This window comes from Filicampus tigris, chromosome 3 (genome assembly GCF_054856515.1).
Source record: "Filicampus tigris isolate MCC_2025a chromosome 3, RoL_Ftig_1.0, whole genome shotgun sequence".
In the NCBI taxonomy this organism is placed as follows: Eukaryota; Metazoa; Chordata; class Actinopteri; order Syngnathiformes; family Syngnathidae; genus Filicampus; species Filicampus tigris.
In genome coordinates, this window is record NC_141219.1 from 2,112,587 (window position 1) to 2,134,907 (window position 22,321).

Here is a 22,321-nt window from a genome sequence, read left to right on the forward strand (position 1 = left end):
ACTGTATTATAGAAAATGTACTTTTGAATTGCTTGTATGCATATTGTCGGGTCTCTGGAGTACCTGCCCTGTGCTCAATCTGCTCACTCACCATGTGTGAAATTAAAGACCCAAATAAATCTTTTGTCAGCTGCCTATTTCTGAATATGCGCCGTTCTGCATTTTGAAGATGTCACATAGCAACTACCTCACTTAATACCGCCCACGCTGACAGTTTCTTAACCCCGTGACTTGGGAGCTCGGCTGGGTGAAGATTAGCCAATTTCATCATGTCAATGCCAAAAGCAGGGATGGATGCAGATGTTTAGTATTAGATCCACAACATTCAGGATTGTTAAATGACGGCGGGAGGCCGGCTGCCGGACAGCATGAAAGCCAAAAGGTAAGCAGACCTGCAATGATTGAAAACAATGCATCGGCTAATCGCATTATTTTACTATGAATATTTTTCTTTTTTTCTTTTTTAAGTAATATGATGACAACGGTGTGTGGTGGAATGGCACCCTAGCGCCATCTATTGACCAGCTGCCACTGATACGTAGAGTGGGTAATCCCTTATTGCAGACACAGGTCCGTACAAATAAGAGCAGGAACATACATATATAAAAAGAAAAAGCGAAATAAAAATGATACAAATCTGTACATTTGAACATTTCTACAAAGTATTGCACTGCTATAACAGTTTTTCAATGGTCTAAGATGGGCTTCGATGATTTGATTCTCTGACCCGTCGAGGCAACCCATAAAGCTAAAAATCGGAGGTTTTAGAAATGCCACAGAAATAATAGAAAATTTGAATTAAGTGCTGAACATTTTCGCAGAACAAAGATCAGAATGCGCGGCGCCACCTACGTTCATTCGGTTATGCGTGGGGTCAGTATGTCACAATCATGATTTCTTTTGTTAATAAAAAAAAAGTCATGTGATGTAATATTTAGCCCATGCCTCCTGATCCCAATGGTCACATTTAGCCAACGAGAGGTCTTATATTTGATGGAAGTGGCCTTGAAAGCCTTAAAAAAATAAATGTGTGCAACTTCTTCGAATGTGAGTCCGCGTTGGATTTTCTGTGTGGGAAAAGCCCCCACTAAAAAAATGCGAAAGAAAACAAAAACCCGGAATTAATGCTACCTGAATTGAGCTCGGAGCACACGATGCTCTGCATGATTTAAGAATGACGCCATCTTTTAGAATAAGTGTGGTTAAAAAGCCAAAGAAACAGTGAAGTCAATCCCCTGATGCTAGCTGAGCTGAGGTCCCACCCCAAGATGTCGTCTCGTGTGTGGTCATGCATTGAACTCAGGCAGGCTTTTTTTTTATTTTTTTTTTTTTAATTGAATTCTGAATTCAACTGTATGTACATTCCATTTTCAAGCAATGTCAAGTGAGCGTTTGAGAGATGGGTCCTGTCTTACGTGTGACAATGAAGTGACCAAGACCCCTGTTGACCTTTTCTTCCCTTCTGCATTCCTGTTGACATGCTCTGCTTCTGGCTGTTTGCCATGCATTATTTGAACGACACACATTCCGTTGATGGAAGAGGGAGAGAGAGAGAGAGAGCTGAGAAATGGCAAAACATGGAGGGGAAAAAAGACATTTGTGAGCTTGCTGACACTTAACATATGAATTGTGCCCAATAGGCTGCAGCTCACTGTTAAGTAAGTGACACTTCAAACCGAATGTGGCAGTCAGATCACCAGCATACTGAGAATGATGACTACTTTTTTTTTTTTTGATGGTTGTAAATCTTTCTTTTCCTTTTCTTAATAAGAAAATGTTCTATGCAGCTAGTTTAAACACAACATTCCGATTAATATTGCGTTTGCGGAATATGACTTTCGCATTCAAATCCACCCGTTTTTAGCTATCTCAGGGGCGGCCATTTTGTCACTTTCTGTCGACTGAAAATGACATCACGGTCGCTCAGGGCTCAGGTAACGACCAATCATGGCTCAGCTTCAGAAAACGTGATTGGTCATTACCTGAGCCCGGCGCAACTGTAATGTCATTTTCAGTCGACAAAATGGCCGCCCCTGAGATAGCTAAAAAGGGGCGGATTTTAATGCTTAAGTCATATTCCGCAAACGCAGTATTAATCTGAATGTTGTGTTTAGGCTAGTGAAGGTGCATAGGACATATTGTCAAGAACATTTTTAGATTGACTTCCCTTTTAAACATGTAACTGTAATTTTCCGTATACAAGAGCTGTTTGGGAAAAAAAAAAAAGCAGAACACATTTAATGTCAGAAAGTCACAACTTGCAAGTCAGAAGTACACTGAAGAAAAATAAATGCAACGGTCTTCTTTTTGCTCCCATTTTTTTCAGTGGACACAAAAGGCCCGCTTCTCTCAATATTATTCACAAATGCAACTAAATCTGTCTTTGTGAGCACTTCTCCTTTGCCGAAACAATCCAGCCACCTTTTTTCGTATAACAATATAAACACATAACTGAAAAACTGTTTTTAGTAAGTGGGAAGTAAAAAAGATTTAAAATAAGAAAAAACATAAATGGTCATCGATAGGCACTTTTTACCTGTTCAAAGGGGAGTAGGCAGAATAACTCATTAGTGCTTCTTTTGCTAGGTCACTACCGATATTAACAACATATTCATTAAATTCATTAGCTATTTCTGCAACTTTATCAATAACAGTTTTTTTTTATATCTTTTATAAAATATTCTGAAGAGTCTATTTTTAGAGTTGTTTTTTATTAATATATTCCAAGTTTCTTATGTGTCTTTTAATAAATAAATAAAGACAGTCTATAAAACCAACCCAAAGCATTTTCCCCTATTGTCAATCTTCCATGTGTTTGAATGCGTAGTTTGTCTTGCAGTGCATCTAGATGGCATCTTCCCTTGCTGTTGACCTCTTCATGCACGCATGCCTCGCACATACAAGTTAACCTTTTCAGCCTGATCCTGTGTCCCAGGTGCACACTCACACCCCTTGTCTCTCTGAAATTGATTTTTTCGGTTTTTTTTTTCCTCCTTTCCTCTCGCCACCACTGACCACCTCCCATCAGACCAGATGAGAAATGGTCAAGATGTGATATGTCGCTTCAGGGGGCTCTCTGCACCCGCGGAACATTGCATTAAAAAGCACTTAAAATTTAAAAGTAAGTCACCGCTGTGAACGGAAAAGGTTTGTAAAAGCTCAGAAGCAATTAGCTGAATGTGTCCAAAACTTTAATCAGTCCTACTTGTAGGTCACAATGTCATTTATTGTGTAAAGAGTCATTGCATCTGACAGCTCAATACCTTTTCTACCTTTTCTTTAAAAAAGCTTTTCTACCCAATCCAATGTTAATTCTAAAGCAGTGACTCTGTATGAAAAGTAGATTTCAACAAAGAGTCATAGTTGGATGTACAGTGCTGCTTGGATTGCTGGTAGTTAGTTGGCTAGTTAGTTAATTAGTTAGCGTGACGGGGGAGAACATATGCTTAGGGAGAACCTAGCGACAAAACACCCCAGGGTGCTAATGCTAGTCCCGGACAGTGAATACTAACAGTTTTAGTCAATGAACAAAGGAGAATGTAGCCTATCTAACATAAATACAATAACGTGTGCCCTCACTAGTATCTTGTTGGCATTCAGGTTAGAATGGAACAATATTTTTTTCCCCCGACTGAGCTTGAGCAGAATCATTCCCTCTGCCCCAGAAAGCTAAAGCTAATGAGTCGAGTCCAGTTCACCTGATCCTTATTACTGTCTGTAGCCTGTTATCTAACAAACGAGTGGACCAACAACCTAAAATATGATACATTGTGATCCCCCGGACCCCCACAACACTTTTCGTCCAGGTATTTTTGCCATTTGAGTTACAATGGAACTGTGCCGCTTGCCCAAGAGTGCTAATGGTAGTGTAACCGTCTTTCATCTTCTCCCATGAACCAGGGAGTCGCATGCACACTTTTTTATTTTTTCACAGCACTCCACATCTTTTTCTCAGAGATTTTTTTTTTTTTTTTGCATTTTTGAACATCAATCCTTCCCCCTGGCCTAGAAGGGCATTGGTCAAGTCCAGTTCACCAAATGCAAATTCATGTCTTATGTCATCTTCTACGAACCACGATCTAGCCCTGAAACGAACAAACCAATTTTGTTGTCACCACCCCCGCCACATAGACACTTTTGTCGTAGAAATATTTGCTGTTTGCAATGAAACCATTGGCCCTGACCAAAATACGTATGCCGTAGTCCAGCCCAACTAATGCTAACCCTTACACTGCTAACCCTAAAAAAACCCGAAACAAAAGTGACAACCGTGTCGTTTAAGTTACAATGGAACTGTTTCCCCATTCCAGGATATTAAAGGTAGGAGTCCCATCCGACTAATCCTAACATGTTGTGTCATATTCCCTGAATTTGTAAATAGTGAAGAGTTCACTTTGGTGCATGTTTGAGCTCTAGTTAACTTTAGAGGCCAGCCATTTTTTTGAAGTTCAACTCTGCCTGGGTCACCATTTACAATCGTGCAGAAGAAGGCCGACGCCAGCTGGATCTAGCAGGGTGTCCGCTCAGAGACCTCCAGATTCCAGTGTGCTGGATAAAGAAATCTGTGTGTGTGCGTGTGACTCATCGGAGATATTTCCCTGGATCAATTGTGTTTGACTTGTCCACGCCACACGCTGTCTGTCTGCTGCACTCAAACAAATGGGCCGCGTTACCACACACATGCGGCAGTGGTAGACAGCGGCTATTTTTCCTTCTCCTCTGCTATGTGGGCGGACTCCTGATTTATCTTCACCATCATCATCATCATCATTGTTTGGAACATGTCCTAGTTTCTTCCCCTCCTCTGTCTACCCTCACTCACACACACACGCGCACACACACACACACACACACACACACACACACGCAAACGGGTTTTGGACGTAACTGAATGTAGGGAGGAGAGAAAAATAACTGAGCAGCCGTCACATTGGCGTAGTAAAACAATACATAGAAAGCTACATGCATTATAGCATAAATTTGGGTTCCATTCCATTTGGGCCCTGCTATTTTACAATTGTATGCAGTGTTAACTCTTTTAGGCACACAGTAGTGGTTATTACAATGAGCACTTATTCAAAAGCAATTTTCCTTTACAGGGTGTTTGGAAAGTCACTCTGCCCTTATATTTAACATTCTACACTGAAACAGGTCTGTCAATAAAAGCATATTGTTGCAGTTCTGTGAAAAAACACTTCTATTTTTTTCCCCCCATTTTTCTTATTTTAAACATGAATGGTGTTTCCGCGTTACAGCATTAACGTGAAAATTAAAAAAATAAATAAATAAATAAAAAATTTGACATATTGTACATGTTTTTCACAGGACAGCAACAATATGCATGTCTTGCTGTCAAAGCTTTTGCATCAGTCACGATATTGGACGCAAGTGTGTGATCCCACCCACTGCCATCTACTGGTCACCCATAGTAAGCGCAAAAAGGGTCCTCAAAACCAAGATGGCCGAGGAAAGGCCTGGAAGCGCAGCGCATGGGATAAAACACAAAGAGCCACTGTAGTGACCGATGCGTAACTGTGACATCAATAGTACATATACATATAGAAGAAATCAGCATTGTTATACAAGCCAAGTTTGGGCAATAGTACATATACATATAGAAGAAATCAGCATTGTTATACAAGCCAAGTTTGGGTCCCGGGAAGTATCGCAATTTCTGCTGCTGATGTTTTTTGCTGTACTTTAATTGAGACTGCAAACCAGTGCGACTGCCTTTCCTGTTATCATCCCAACTGAATTGTTGGTTTAATTTCCCAGGTTTTTGGCAGCATTTTTCTCGTATTGGTTTACTTTTTGTTGTACAAGAAGGTGTGACTCTGTAAGTATTAATCCTCCAAACCTGTTATTGTCTGGCGACGGGTACAGGTTGCGTTTTGCCTCTCGCCTAAAGTCAACCAACGTAGTTTACAGCTCACCCCTGACCTTAAAATAGATGGATGGATGGATCTCACTATTTCAGCTAACATTGTATGGCATCATAATATGTTGTGTTCAATGTTGCCCACTTGGCATCTATTGCAGCCTGATCATCCTGGAAGGGGGATTCCCCCATCTGCGGCCCCTCCTCAAGGTTTCTCATTTTTCCACAGATGGGGCTTTTGAGTTTTTCCTTGCCCTCTTTTGGAGTTAAGATCATGGGATGTTGTTAATATTTGCCAACTGTGGGCATGTGAAACCCTTGTAGGGTTTTTTTGTGATTAAGGGCAATATAAATAAATTTGACTTGACAATATTGTGATGATATTTGATATCGTTTTGTACAAATATGTTTGGGTTCCTGGGAGGAACCAGGTTTCTAAGTGAATGCTGATTTTTGATGTAGTTTTTTTCCCCCTCCACTTTAATTGAGACTGATAACCAATGTATCATTTGACCACATTTACTATTTACCACATTTTGGGGGTATTTTCCCCGAGATTACATTACAAGGTATGACTTGCATTCACTCCACAAACCTGGAACTGGCTGGCAACCAGTCCAGTGTATATCTTGCCCAAAATCAGCTGGGATAGTCTCCAGCTCATCCCGCAAAGCTAAGGAGGCCAAGCGCTACAGAAAATGAACGGATGGCTAATCCTCCAAACAAGATAGAAAATATCGACTTGGATTACTCCTCATTTACCCTCTTTTTGTCACCACAGATCGTCAGTCTCAGTAGGTCGTACGAGGGTAATTTTGTTTTGCTCCACCTACTCTCCTTCGCGCACTTTGACCTCTGATCACCATTTCGGAGTTAGCCGGGAAAGGCTTTCATCGTAGCCACTTCGTTTGCTGATTACGCCGGCTGGAGTGCTGAAGATAATGGCAGCGTCCAGAGCGATCGCGCGAGGTGACACGTACAATGCCGTCAGCTTCCCGCTGTTCGGCACGCGACATTATCTTAGCACGTCATTAGTATTTGGAGAAAGCCCGTCGCTCAATCCCCCCCCCCCCCCCCCGCCAACTGTGCCGCGCTGGGCTACAGTGGCGGCGGTTGTTTTTAGGACCTGGCTCGCGTGTATTTCCTCCTCCGCACTCGTCACCGGCTGCCACTGAACCTTGTGACTTAACCCGTAGGACCTTGTTGCCGATAACAAGGAGTGGTGATAAAAGACAGGCACAATTACTGGCAGCATGACAGACTGCGAAACCGGAGAGCGGAGGCTGGCACACGCCAGTGGGAGAAGTGCACGATGACGGCAGCGGCTGGACATCCAGTCGTGCCCGTCCTCTGCAGCCCTGATGCAGTAAACTAGATTGCACAATTCATTAATAGTTAGTCATTTGAAAAACAAAAAAGTTATTTTCTTAAAGTGAAGCCCTAACCAGTTCTCTAGTCACAAATTCACCTCTCCCCTGCTCGTGGAACCGCCGTTCGCTGAAAAGGAACCTTTTTGCAGTTTTTGAGGTTTTTCTGTCATGCCGCAATATCATAGCTGATGGGAAAGTAGTAATTGGATTCAAGGAAAAGAACATCTTTTCGCAAAATCTTGTTTGGCCAACAAGTTTGAGAGCGTTGAGGACTCTACTGTGCCGTCTCTCTCCCCACAAAATTTTGCAATTTTTTTACATTTGTATTAAACGTACCCCTAATCGGATTACGTTTTTTTTCTGCAACGTTTTTTCTGCGCACGCATGACCGACATCTCGCGCACTTGACGATCTCGCGATGCGTCCCCAAGGACGAGATGGTGCCGCCAAGGGACGAGGGCGCCCTACGCACTGCGCGTGCTCTGCCTATGGGGAGCAACGGGCCTGGATGGACGTAACGGAGAGAATCTGGTCTCTTTTCAAAATAAAATATTTTTCAGCCTCGGATAATGAATAAACCGGAAGTACTGCACGTTTGTTTTTTTTTTCTTTCATCAGTGCGGCCCGGTGGTCGGGAACCTCTGGTATGCACAGACCAACCCCGGAGTGAACAACGTTGTTGTAATATCTTGTTTCGCGGATCTCATCAATGACGTCAATGATAGTTTGCTCAAATTATGACATTACAGTCGATCGGAGAAAATAAAAAGATTATCAAATGCAAAACATGGACCGATTTCGATCCACTTAATCAGACTGGTGTAAAGTCTAAAACGGTATACGAATAAGAGATCGTCTTCATTCTGTCTACTCAAAATCTAGCCCTAAATGTAAAAATACCACACACGTAAAAACAAACATTTCTTTGTGTGACGTTACATGCTGAACATGCGCACGCACACTTGAACCCAAACGTTCATTCGTGCTGGGAAAATGATTAACGTTGTCCAATGATGCTTCAGCAGTGAATGAAAAGACAGCCACTGACGGTGCTGTCAGACTGTGAAGGATGGCGCAATGTTTTTAGATTGGCAGGTTACAGTGAGAAGACTAATACATGCTGACTGAGTGAAGGGAATCTTCCTCGATGTATTTTAATCCATACTGAGTACAGACAGAGAAGAAAGACTATTGGGAAATCCCCACAGCTTTGTTTCTGGAGTAATGTTGAGTCCACAAAGCACAAAGGCAAGAGGAATTGTTTCATCTCTTGGTTGGTATGTGAATTGTTCCTCACCGGCTGACGCAAAAAGAACCTCACCGATTTCCTTTAAACTTAGCAGATGGGTGGCACATTTAATGCAAATGGAACAATCTCGTTCACACAAAAGTCATTGTCGTTACATTTTGGCGACGAGCAGAGTAGAACCCAAAGTTGGAGGGCAGAAGAATGCAATGCTACAATTAAGGCGAGTCCACGTTGTGCGTCTGTTTTTTGTTTTTTGTTTTAAGCGCCAACACCATAACAAGGGTAACAACATTGCTGTCTCAGTCGCAAGACGGATCAATTCATCACCATTAGCAATATTGAAAGACTTTTTCGCCTTATCAATCCGGGGTTAGCCACCAAGTACTCTCAAGGCACTTATATTTGATGACAAATCTGTTTTGAAAGCTTTCAAGTCGCGATAAATCCATACTTCAAGGTCTCCTGGAATTGTCTGTGGGATGCACCTTTTCTTTTTCTTATTGGGCATCACGTCTGTTTTTTTTACTCATTTTGCTAATTTGTGGGTTTATTATTAGCATAAGCACATTTGAGACAATTAGCACGTGTCAAGGGTCAGTCAGAGACGAATGTAGGTCACTTTTCACAATTAAATATTTTTCAGCCTCGGACAGTAAATAGACCGAAAGCAGTGAATGGTTTTTGTTTTCTTTCATCTGTGCGGCTCCTTCATTTGCATTGTCTCTAGTCTTCGTTGACTGATACTCGTAGAAATAACAATAAACACAAAACTTTTATGTCCAACATTGAGACGACTTATTGGTGGAGTTATTTTCTACAGCGGTGGGTAAGGCTCGATTTAGTTTTCCTCAGCCCCCTGCGGGTTTTTAGCAAATCCCACTGTTTTTTTTTATTTTTTTATTTCCCCTCCCCCGGCAGCCTCAGGTTGGGGAGATTTGCCTCAACTTCTGATGAAATCTTCTTAGTGTAGGCTTGATAAAACGGCGCGCCTCACCTAAATATAGCCACTTGCGAGCGCACAGCCCCAGTGTCAGTGATGTGCTCACAGTGTGTCTGCTGGCGCTGCTTAGCAAAGAGACGCCGGCGTTATGACAGTTCATTGGAGCGGGTGATAACAAAAATAGGATTAACCCTTTTAACCTGCATTCTTTTCCTTGCGCGATGCTCAAGTCTCACTGCGTTTGGCAAATGGTGTGTTTTAAAAGTGCTCTTTTGTGGGCAGTGTTTTTGTTGTTGTTGTTACAGATGTTCTCCTTTTTAAGTGTGACAGCCTTTTGATAGATTTACTCTGCCCACGGCCAGAAGTTAGTGCGTGCAAAAAAAAATAAAAAATCCAGCCATTTTTATTCGCCCCCCCCCCTCCCTCTGCACACAAGAGCCTCGCATGCCTCATTGTTATTCATTCCCGCTAATCCATTCTATCAAACATGGCTGCCGGTTTAATGGGGCTGCTGCCCTGTCCGTTTTGTTGAACCTTAACGGCAATTAACCATTAACCGCTGTTAAGCTGCTACGTCAGCAATATATCGCGACACTTTTTTGGTTTGAGCGAAAAACACTGAATTGGCTGCTAATTTGATGCGCTTAGAGGACCTTTCCGCTTCGGTCAAAGGCAGACACATCAACTGGCTTCGGAATTGTGGGCCAAAAACGGATTCTGCCATAAAACCAACATTAATTAAGCTCTGCTGACAAGTGACCCCTTAATGCTAATGTAATTATTCCCATGTCCAGTAGCAAAGGCGAACAAAACATAACATTGTTTGGCTGCCATTAAAGGTGATGTAAAAATAATCTGACTTCCACCCCGGGGCAACATTACTGATGAGATTCTTGTTAAACTCATGTTATCACCACATTTCATTTGAACGTACTTCTACTTTGCCAAATTAATATACCCTCCATAAAATGGCTTTAATGCCAAACTTTAAATCTAATGAAGGACAAATCCTACAATCTATGTAACGGTCCAAAATACTTGTTGAGACACAACTGTATGAACCAAAATTAAAAGTCAGAGTAGGGGACAAATGTTGCAACATCATCGTGGTCTGGCTAGTCCACCAATATCATAAACCTCCAAAGAGATATTTTCAAAGCCATTTTAACCATCGTGATGATTAGAAGCATATTTGTTACATTTGTTATGTTGTGGGTCAAATTGACCCATTGTTAAATTTACAATAATGAAAATAATCTATATTATATAGGGCGATACATGAAGTTTATAATTGTTTTTTTTTGTCAGATTTGTTTTTCTCCCATTTCATTGACTAATGGACAAAAACTTATAATGTAAACAAGAAGTATATACTATCATGTAAATTGGCCCAACAATGTTATGGATTTATTTTGCTATATAAACTAAATAATCGGCTATTTGTATTAGAAAAAACTTGTAAATTGCATTATTTCAGGGAATCCCGGCACCCAAACCAAACCCAAAACCATTTTACCTCCATCTCTCGTGGAAAACGTATATTGAATGTTTATGAGTGTTTTCTGAATAATGTATTGGGTACGTAAAAGAAAAAAATGTAAACATTTCCCTATTACATTTGAGTGAATGTCAATTATAAGCAGAATTTTGAAATCCGCGGGGCGGCCCAGTCCCTATTGACTGTACAGTTGTTATAGTTATTCTGTTTAACTCATTCACTGCCATTGACGTATGTAATTTGTCTTTTCACAGTCCAGCCATTAAATCCCAGGAACTGATTTATTTTTATTTATTATTATTTATTTTTTTCAAAAATTTTCAAACATTAGGGTAAACGAGGGTCTGAAAATGTCTGGCACTGAATGTGTTAATATTTGAACGTAATCGATTAAACGCACAATGGGTCACATTGACAGAAGAATGTGGTACCCAAGAAATACACATAAGAGGAGGGTTCATTGGAATGGCGGCATGCGTGGATACTTCCAAATTGAACTAGCAGTCATATTACGTTGCAAGCCAAGTATGAATCCAAATCACCGATCGTTCATTGGATTGAAGCACAGGACTGGATATTGCAAACTGGCCTTTTTTTTTTTTTTTCCCAAGGTCTGTCCACAAAAAGTCAAATCCATGGCATTTACAAGTAAACATTTTCTACCTCTGAAAGAGGATGCAGCCCACACCGCAGTTTTGTTTGTTGATATCAAACATAACACAGAGTCACATTTATTAGGATGTCACACGGCGCAACAAGCAAAGCTGTGCTTGAGAGGAGAAATGTGGGCAGACACATTCTCCTCTCAACACGTTCCAAGCCCAAGCAAAGAAATTAATCATTCATTGCAAAGTCACATCATTTTCACTCACATTTGCCCAGCATACCAAGTTTTGCAGCGGAGCTTGTGGAAACAGACAAATTGTTCATGTCAAACTGCAGGCAGTGGGTTGAAGTGCTTGTACGGACTTGGCAACTTTACAACTCCACACTAACGTATGGCGCCTGATATTTGGCTGGAGGAGGAAGCAGAGCATCTTACAACAACAAATGAGTGCGCTGAATGAAATTTGTCTGTCACCTTAATTGATTGAAATTGTCTTCTCTTTCTGAATGCGCAGCTTTGGTAAGTGAGGGAGAACATGTGAAAGAGGAAAAATCGAACCCTATCTTAATCAGGATCGTCAGTGATTGTCCAGATTAGAATATGTTGCGTGATTAACCAATCACAGGTTACATTCGTTTCCATTTACAGTATATGTATATGAAAATTACATTAAATTACAAAACTGGACATACGTGTTTTTCACAGGACAGCGAAGACATGCAGACTGACCAGTGTTGCATCAGTGACTTCATTTAATCAACCAATCACTGGTGCTACATAGACTGATCAACGATGAGCAATTGATGGAATCAAACCAATTCATGATGCTATACTGTAAAAAAAATAAAATAAAAAAAATCGGTATTTTGGGGGATTAAAACAGTCATTTAAGATGGAAAAACTTTCAAATATAAATTATTGACATTTATGGTAACAATGTGAGTTAGCACAATAAAGCAAGCAAGTTGTTTGCTCCAAATCAATTAGCTGAGTTATTGAGTCAACAATACACGTTTTATTTCATTGCCCACAACTTCTTTGTTGTGAAATGCAGCAAAGCCGATTTTGACAAAAGCAAAACTTAAAACATTTCGTTGTATTGCCCAGATGAAAATGTTGTCAAAGTTTGTTGCCTTGCAATTTTGCGTTCATCCACCTTCATCTTTTTTACAGCGTACACGTAACGACTGACATGTCGACTAACCAATGGAGAGTAAATGACGATGAAACCAGTCACTGGTAGCGTGGTGTACTATATGTCCTTCTTCTTCCTGTATAGTGCAGTACAGAGTGGCCTTGCAGGTGTCCCCTGAGCCTCCATGTACGTAAATATAGGCCTACCCCGAAGATCAAATGTGCATCCATTTCTGGCCCTTGGTGCCGTTCCTCTCAGGTACGGCTGGCAGGGTGAGGAAACTGAGAGAGTCTTGTCGTGTAGTGCGCGGCACTCTCACCGTGACAAGATGTTTCCGCCAGAGAGCTCGGCCGGGCCAATACCGGCTCTCTCCGGAGGAGGCAAAAATGTCAGGGAGCCCTTCATCGCTGCTGCGACCTCCTTGTATCAACAAGCCAAGTGGGAGCCAGGCGGAAGGTTCAATCAGCTCAGCCGGTGGCCCAAGTTTGATTGTCCCGTTGTGTCGAGCCCCTGACTCATCTGGTCTTTTTCACTTCACCTTGAAAGTGACAAACTTTTTACAGTTTTTTTTTTTGTTTTTTTGGGGGGGTGTCTTGTTTTCATTGACACATGCTGACCATGTTTGGATCAGATATTCAAAGGAATTGTCAAAGAGGAAAATGATGTTTGCCAATTCCCCTGCTATTTATATTCCTGACAACTCTTAGTGAGATTTTATTCATTTAAAAAAAAAAAAATGATATCATACTCTTCTTTCTGGATCTGGTACAATGTTTCCTGCAATTTAAAACAATGACCAAAAAAAATCTATCTGTCAAAAAGGAAAAACATATTCTGTATTATATGACGATATTATATATTTTTTCTCTATTATATATGCTTGTGTAGTATACTTTGCCTCACAAAATCTTTGCTGCCAAATGTATGCAAGAAAAATGGAGAGATAAATCTATACTGTATTTCATTTTTTTAAAATACTTTTTATAAAAACCTTATGTCTACTAAACTAAATGTCTAAACGTTTTTTTTTTTCATATTCCCCTTCCATGTGTATTACATTTGTATCAACAATTTACGACATGTGTTTGATTTTGCTATATTACAAAAGTGATTTGCTTTCACAATACAGTCCTGGGTTTTAATTTTGAATTTTGATGCCTGCACAATAAATGACCTTACAATGGAGCTTATCTTTTGATTTATTTATTTTTTAAATATTTGTAATCAATTTCTGTCAGAAGCATTATTTTTATGCCTCTTTTAAAGATTGATGTCTACATTTGTGCAGAAATATGTGGGCTACTTTGCTTCAGTTTACATTTGATCATTTCATATAGCGGCACTACTGGATGCATTTCTTATTTGATGCTGGTCTGTTTAATGTCACTTCAAAACAAAGCGAGAAGAGGTAAGCCGTCATAGTATGTTGTATACTTTCTTCATAGAATAACTGAAAATGTATCGTGGTATATCCTTATCGTGATATAAAATGGCTCGTGTTCGATTTTTTTTTCCATATTGCCCAGCACAACCCGCAATTTGTCCCGCAGTATGAGCCTCAAAAATTCCCATCATCTGTCAAAATGACAAATATATGAACTTACTACCTCATATTTAATAGATGTTCTCGAAATACTTCAGCTGTCATCGATAGATTGACTCACAAAATGTCTCCTTATACCCATGAAACAAACACACACCTTTATATATATAAAAAAAAAAAGAACCGCTATCATGCCACCACTAGTAAATTGCTGCATTTTACTTTTTTTTTTTTTCCTGGTTGGTAGTACACCACACCCCTCGCAGGGATTTAATGCCTTTCAAATGTCCCACGTTTATATTTATAGAACAATCGTCTATGTCAAGAGTCCCGCTGCATAATAAAACACAGTAAATGGATCTCGGCTAAGTTTAGGTGACCTGACCTCCATTAGAAGGCAACGACACAAGTGGAAAAAAAAAAAAAACAAAAGTCATGAGCGTTTTCTCGACTCATGCGATTCTACACACGCACGCACGCACACACACACCCCCCCACACACACACACCTGTATTGTATGCACCCAAGTGATACCATGCAAGGGCACCTTCCTGCGTGCGTTCATTGTAGGCGACACAAAGTCTTTCAAAGTGCTGTCAAGGTCTGCCTTAGAGGAAACCCTCATTACCGATATGTACTTAGGCAAGGATGCAGAGCTGGGCTTACACTTTCAAAAAAGAAGACCTGCCAGGTACTAACATGTAGACTGACCATTGAAGAATTACATCATCAATCAATTACTGACATGACAGGGAAGCATTTACGTGTTCAGTCGATGGTCATGTAATGAATCATTCATGATTCATTTGCCTTGATTTTAGCGTAAGCCTCACCAAAGAAGACCAACATATTTTTGTGGAATCAATCTGATGCCGGTTAATATATTACTTGTTTGTTAGAAAAAAAAATATATACGTGAAAAGAGGACTTTGAGAAAAACAAACAGGGCAATTCTGTGATGTTTTTTAAAAACGTATTCAGCACAAGTTATGTGTAATGACTGACTTCTACGCCGACCGACGAAGTGCCACTCGGCTTTATTTTCACAGACAGCGCACACGCGCTGATTGATCTAATCGATACATGTAAGTGCGATGCATAGATGCACCATCGCTAACTTGATTGAGTCATCACATTTCAAGGCAAAAGCGATGGAGCCAATCATCAGAGCCATTGTTGTGCACCATGCGCACTTGTATAAGCTGCGTGGGGCGAATAAATATTCATGCCTTACAGTATATGCGCTACAAGTACAAATGTCATTACCTGTGTAAGCATTTCCTCTTTTGAAGATTTTCATGTCCTCCGGGGGCTCCCCGTACCGGCAGGCGCAAACTCAACGGTGGCGAGGTCTGTCTAAATATAACGCCGCTTGGAAACAAGCTGAAGCGCCAAATAGCCTTTTACTTTGAAGAATTCCAATTACTGTCACTGTCTTTGTCTCTTGTGTGTGTTGTGTATGTGACACAGAGGACTTGGATTCTCTGGTCAAATGTAATCCCTGTGCAGTGTAACTCATCTTAGCAGCCTGTGCAGCTCTGTACGCATCCCTTTGCTTACTTAGAGGAAGGCAACATCCACACGCCGAGTGTGTGACTGGGCCAACAGCAAGTCGACTTTTCAAAGAGTTTTTGTGTTTTGGTTGTCATTGCCGTAGAAGTTCGGCCCCTTGCCCGTTGAGCGGCCAACGAGTGCATTCGAAGGCAGCGAACGACGCGTTCGCGGCAGAGTTCGTTCAATAAATGTCGCAAATGTTTGCAAAACGTTCGCCAACAGTTTGAATAATTTTTTTCTTGACGTTTGCCGGCCGTCCGACTTGAACACGTAGATTCTGAACTCGGCTAAAGCGGTAAAAAGTGTCTTCAATTCAGTCTGAATATCAGCTCGCACTATGCGAGAGTTGCTTTAAGCCCCTATCGAAGAATTTCCGAATGTTGGCGAAGGTCGAAAAATGCGCGTTCAAGTCAGAGTTTGTCAGGGTTTCGTTCAAGGTCGCAAATGTTCGCTAAACGTCGCCAGACGTCAAGAAAAAAAAAAATCATTCAAACTGTTGGCGAACGTGGAAGGAAGGACGAGTCTCCCATCTGCGGCCCCTACTCAAAGATTCTCCATTTAATTTTCATTCTTCTCCAGATGTGCTTTTTATTTTTTATTTTAGTTTTTCCTTTCCCTCCATCAGTGGATGTCGTTGATATTTGTCAACTGCGGGCATGGGAAGCCCTTTGAGTCTTTTCTATGACCTGACAACGACCAATGAGTGACAATATTGACCAAACACTGTCAATGTACAGTAGGTGAGAGTAGATTTTTACGCTTTATGACACCTTCCGTGATTCTTGTTTTTAGCGTCTTTGTGAATGGTTCGTAGTTTACCCTGGTACCTGATTTATTTCATCAATGTATGACTCAACGGCGGAATCAATAGTCATCAGCGGAAAGTGAAAGAGCTGTAATGAATTGATGTCGTCTTGCTAGCTTGCAGAAAAATGGAGTCCCCTTATCCTTGTTATGTACCTACAGGATATGTATGGAGGCTTCCCGTCTCCAAATTGCTTTGGTGCGGCGGCAGAACTTTATGACCCAGTTTAAGGTGGGTAAATCATGTGAGGTCGTTGGTCCGGTGGACAATGCAAGAACCCCGCCCGGCTTCCTCATTCCTCTGGGATATATCACCCTTAACACAAAAGAGCCAATCTGGATTCAATTACCGAACGTCCAGTGGAGTGCAATTTATATCCAAACGTTCATGCTCAGGAGATGGACGAGTTCACAGGGTTTCTTTATAATTAGCAGTTAACCCTCGCTGACCTTCCGGGCCTGATTTACTGCCCCAAACAACAAATAGCCTTCAAATTGAGTGCTTGGCATGGAGGCAAAGCAGCACATGCGTGGAATACGCATTTGTGTTTACATGCGAACAAAGAGCTGAAATTGATCCATAATTATCCACTGCTGGATTACATGTCATGTAGAGAGGCGAATGCAAGCAACAATTGGGATGTAAATGGGAGGTTTCAAGCGTCTTTAATCCGTGTTGGTGTCAAGTATGCTGCCCAAACATTGTGACCATGCATATTGGCTGGAGAATAAAGGTATATAGCGCAATTTTTGGTGCACCCATATTATTATTCAGCAAATATGTTTTGGTGTGGAAACATATGGCATACCCTCAAACTGTCGAAATACTGAATCATGTTCGACCGTGTCTCCAGGTATGGCAAGAGAAAAAACATTTGGTTACCTCGTCAAGACGGTGGCTTCTATTTTTATACACTGCGCTCGGTGTAAAAAGTGCCGGGTCTTCATTTTTGTGCCAGGGCAAGTCTAGTTTATCGCATTTGGCAATTTAGCAGACCGCGCTTGCGCCTTGCTGGGCATTCTGGTTTACCGAGGGCGTTTTCGATTACACGACAATGACGCACGTGACAATTTGGTGACAGAAAGTAGACTAGATCCTAGCTCAGCTAAAAGTCGTGGCACAGGTGGTGTAACGCGGTGGATTTGATTGAAGCGCAGACAGACGGATTCTGTGTTCCACTGACACGTGCGGTGAACGTCGTCGTATTTCCTTCATAAATACATAGAGATGACGTTGGATTGATTTTCCACGAAATGCTCCATTCAGAATCATCCTGAGTTTGAATGGCGAGTGGCGACCAATTCTGGGTGTAGTCTGGCTTTTTCTTTAAGTCACCTGGAATGCACTCCAGCTTTCCTGCGACTTTGTATAGGAAATGGATGGTTGGTAGTGCAGTGATTCACATAGCTGGCTTTCGTGCAGCCGGCGCTGGATCAGTCTCCGCTCAATGCTCCACTCTGAATGTTGTTCTGCGTTTGTCTCCCCGGCCAGGTTTTACTGGGATTTGACCATGCTGCTGTTAATGGTGGGAAACCTCATCATCATCCCCGTAGGCATCACCTTCTTCAAGGACGAGCACACGCCCCCCTGGATCGTCTTCAACGTAGTTTCTGACACCTTCTTCCTCTTGGACCTTGTGCTCAACTTCCGGACGGGCATCGTCAAGGAGGACAACACGGAGATCATCCTGGACCCGCAGCAGATCAAAATCAAGTACCTTCGCAGCTGGTTCGTGGTGGACTTCATCTCGTCCATCCCGGTGGACTACATCTTCCTCATCGTCGAGACGCGCATTGACTCCGACTTCTACAAGACTGCGCGCGCCTTGCGGATCGTCCGCTTCACCAAGATCCTCAGCTTGCTTCGCCTCCTGCGCCTCTCCAGACTCATTCGCTACATTCACCAATGGGAAGAGGTACGAAAAGACCCCAAAGAATTGTTATACCTTTGTCTTTTGGGGGAGGGGGGTTGTCCAAATTTGGGTTTGTGTTAGCCTTGGCAGTTGGCTTCTACGTTAGTGAGAGTCATAGTTTGTGCCATGCGATTGCCTGGAGATGACTCCAGGGTGTACCCCGCCCAGAGACAGCACCAGGATTTTGTCTTTTCTTTTTTTTTGCCCGGAGCGAAAGGGGAGCTAGTCTGATAAATAGCAGGGCCTGAGAATATCATTCATAAATATATTTTATTATGTCAGATAAAATGCTGCAGGGGCTTAAGTGGGGCTACGCATATTTCTGACGGGGCTTCAGCGCCCCCTAGCCTCGGCGTAGCGTCGTTCCTGACTTCTCCACTCGTCCAAAGTCAGACGGGAAAGGCTCACCCTTGAATGAGGACAAGTAGTATAGAAAATGGATGGATGGACAGAAAAAGGAGAGCATCTATTTAACAAAGGTGTTCATTTGTCAAAATCTGACAATATTCCCTTGTTAGCTACTAACCTAGTTAGCTTATTTTAAAATCCATTTGTATTTGTTATGGAAATTCTTCCAATGAATTCCAGCCAATTCACGCATTTGCTTTCTAGTTACAATCCAAACGGCACAGGGAGGTGCACTTGTAATTACGCACACAGATTGAAGACGCTCCTTTTTTTGGCACCTCGGGCGCCAGTGAGTTGAGAAAAACCACGGTGTTGATTGGCATTTCTCTCTGTGCGCCCATCCGGATAGTGGTGGGACCGCAGATCCCGCAGAGGCTTTCCCGCGATATGAGCGTGATTGTAATTGCGGCATCAATTCAAAAAGTTCCCGTCGCTCCGACCGCATGGCTCTTGTATCGTCTCCAATGGTAAGAGGTGCAAAGTGAAAGTGTCGGTGTGGAGATGAGAAGACATAATAGAATCACGTGGAACCATATCTACCCAATCCATCGACGGCTTAACAACAATAGCGACAGGTAGGGCTGAACGATGAATTGCATTTGCAATACAATCGCAATTTCAGATGCGATTTTGTAATCGCGAAGACTGCGGCTTACTGTAAATGTTCATTTTATTGAGAGAGAAGGAGAGGAGATTCACATAACGCTAAGCTAACACTGCCGTGCTAGCTTTCAGCTTTCCAACATGCTTGATCCTTTTCACCTCGCATGGTTAAAAAAACTTCCCGCCGAGTAGTAATTAATGCCCGCTGGCGCTTGAGATTACGTCATAAGTACCATAGGCATTATCTTACTTTTCCTATCAGGCGGCCTGTGTGATGTTACTAACTGGAGATCGGCTAAGCTTTAATTGTATACATATACAGTATGTTTTATTTATTTGTCTTTATGATAAGTTGAATGAATGATTTAAGAATTGCATTCCACGTTTACATATCTTTCATAAAATGAAGTGACGTGTAGGAAGTGGCAGTAATCTGTACTTGAGTTTTTGCCTTTACAGGATATCGTCGCTGTCCTGTGAAAAACACTTAAGTCCAATTTTGGAAAAAAAAAAAAAAAAAGCATGTTAATGCGATGTCTGTAACGTGGAAGCACCATTCGCGTAAAAATAAGAAAATTGAAAAAAAACAAATGGACATAAGTGTTTTTCACGGGACAGTGATGATATATATATATATATATATATATATACACATATATATATATATACACATATATATATGTTTATATATATGTATGTTATATATGTTTACACCACGCCTGTGTGGCACAATTATGTTGTCGTGGTCAACGCTTACCAAACTGCACATCAAAATATTTAGTAAATTTATACCTGTAATTGCAGTGTAACTGTTTTTCATATCAATGGATGCTTCATTTGCCTTCACATCAGTATTCAATATTGCATAACAGATCTGCTCTTGTTTTGTTGTAATAATCAAGAGTCATTGTTGATACATTGGCAAAGGACCTTGAAAAAAACCCCAAAAAAACATCGCGACTCATAGCGCAAGCGCAATTCTTTGGGAAAAAAAATGCCATAATCGTTCAGCTCTGGTGACAAGTCCATCAATTGTCCCGTTCAATCAAAACACTCAATTATATCGACGCCTTCATCCATGTGCATGACAATGGCAAGGTACTGAATAGCAGCTGATTGGCAATCAAAGCACCTTTTCACCGGACCTGCCCATCGCACGTCCTCTTACAGGTTCCCTGTTATTACGCATCCATCCAGCCTGCACTCTGCGTGGACAACAGTGTGTGGTGACATCAATCTCTGTGATGCCATTTCAAAGAGAGGAAAAGATCGAATGAATCACGGGGAGTAGAATCCCCCTTCTTCCCCCGTGCATGTCCCCCACCGCTTCTGGGACTCCAGCACGAAGGATATTCGGTCCGACCTTTGCTTGACGGGGGTCGGCGCTCGGGCGAAAAAAGTGCTTGCGTGTCAAGCATGAGCACTCAGGCAACAGCGTGATTAAGGAGGAGGGAACGGGAAGGAAACGAGCGGAATAGATAATTCGATAAACATCGATAGCTCACGGGCGGCACAATAGGCTGGCGGTTGGCACGTTTGCCTCGCCGTCAAAAGGTTTTGGGTTGGAAGCTCGGCTGTGTGGGACTTGCATCCTCTTCCCAAATTCCAAAAAGAAATGGTTTTTGTTTGTCCCCATGTGCCTTGTGATTTGGAGAATTACGAATTTGAACGGACTGAACTCCGCGGACGTATTTCATTCAAGAATATGACAACAGCGTGGAAAATCCCTGTGAATCATTGTAGAAATCAATTCTACAATGAAATGAAATCAATTCATTGAACATATTGACATATTATCATTTTTACTGCATTTTCTTTCTAATCTATGAAATCAGCCCACTGGGCGGCACAGCTATATGGGGTGGCACGAACGATCTCAATGGTGGACGGCCTCTCGGTGCCCATTTCACAGGAAAATATGTTTTGGCCCACGGTGTGCCCATGCGTGTCAAAAACTGTTTCTGAACTTGAGACTGTCTGTGCGCGACTAGCGTGCTGCATTTTAAGGGAATGAGAGAAGCTGCTTCGATTGGCCATGATTGAAGTCGGCTGCGATCAGTCCCGCAGCAACGCAGACATCCCTCTTTAAGGCCTGGGGTTATCTTGGCAACACCGGTTCTAACCCGCATCTGGCGCAGAGTTACGCTGCGCAGGATTTATGCCGTTAACGAAAATAGGGCCGATAATGTAAATGTTCTGTCTGACACATAGACACACCTGCCTGCCCGTTCTCATGCAAAGAACATCCATTCACATTTGCATATCCTGTAAACATGCCTCACTGTATTAAAGCTAAAAGCAGGTCTAAGTTGTGGCGCAGGTAGTGTCATGCGATTTGAGCAGAAGCGCCTTATGCCAAGGTCTAGTTTACTTTCTGTCGCCAAATTGTCAGGTGCGCCTGTCGTTGAAAACAGGTCCCGGAGTGTAAACATATCTGTCCATTTTCATACACAGATCATGTAAACATCTGGCTGTAAACGCGCGTGTACCTATTCACATTTTCACACCTTGTAAACATGTATCCCTCTATTCACGACTACAAATGTAAAAATCTCCCTGTCCGCTCACATACGCACACAAATACCGTACCTGTCTGTCAATTCATGTTAACTCGCTGCATAAAAAACCCGTCTGTCCATTCACATAGTAAACACACCGGTCTATTTCTAAATCAATCATAGTGACTCAAAGAATGCAATCCGTCCTAAACATCATGTGGGCAAACTCGCGGGCAACAATAACCGCAGAAGAGACGGCAGCGCTTTGCACTTGCAGCTGCCATTTGCATGTTTCGTGCGGTCGTGGGTGGCGTGCGAGTG

The 22,321-nt window shown here is 42.0% G+C and overlaps 1 protein-coding gene across 1 annotated transcript in view; it reads left to right on the forward strand.

Annotated features, from left to right (window-relative positions):
* hcn4 (hyperpolarization activated cyclic nucleotide-gated potassium channel 4) overlaps nt 1-22,321 on the forward strand; it is a 90,997-nt gene that overhangs the window by 11,062 nt on the left and 57,614 nt on the right. The window contains exon 2 of the mRNA XM_086026371.1: nt 18,071-18,494. Coding sequence (XP_085882497.1) covers nt 18,071-18,494 — 424 coding nt within the window. The remainder of the gene's footprint in view (nt 1-18,070; nt 18,495-22,321) is intronic.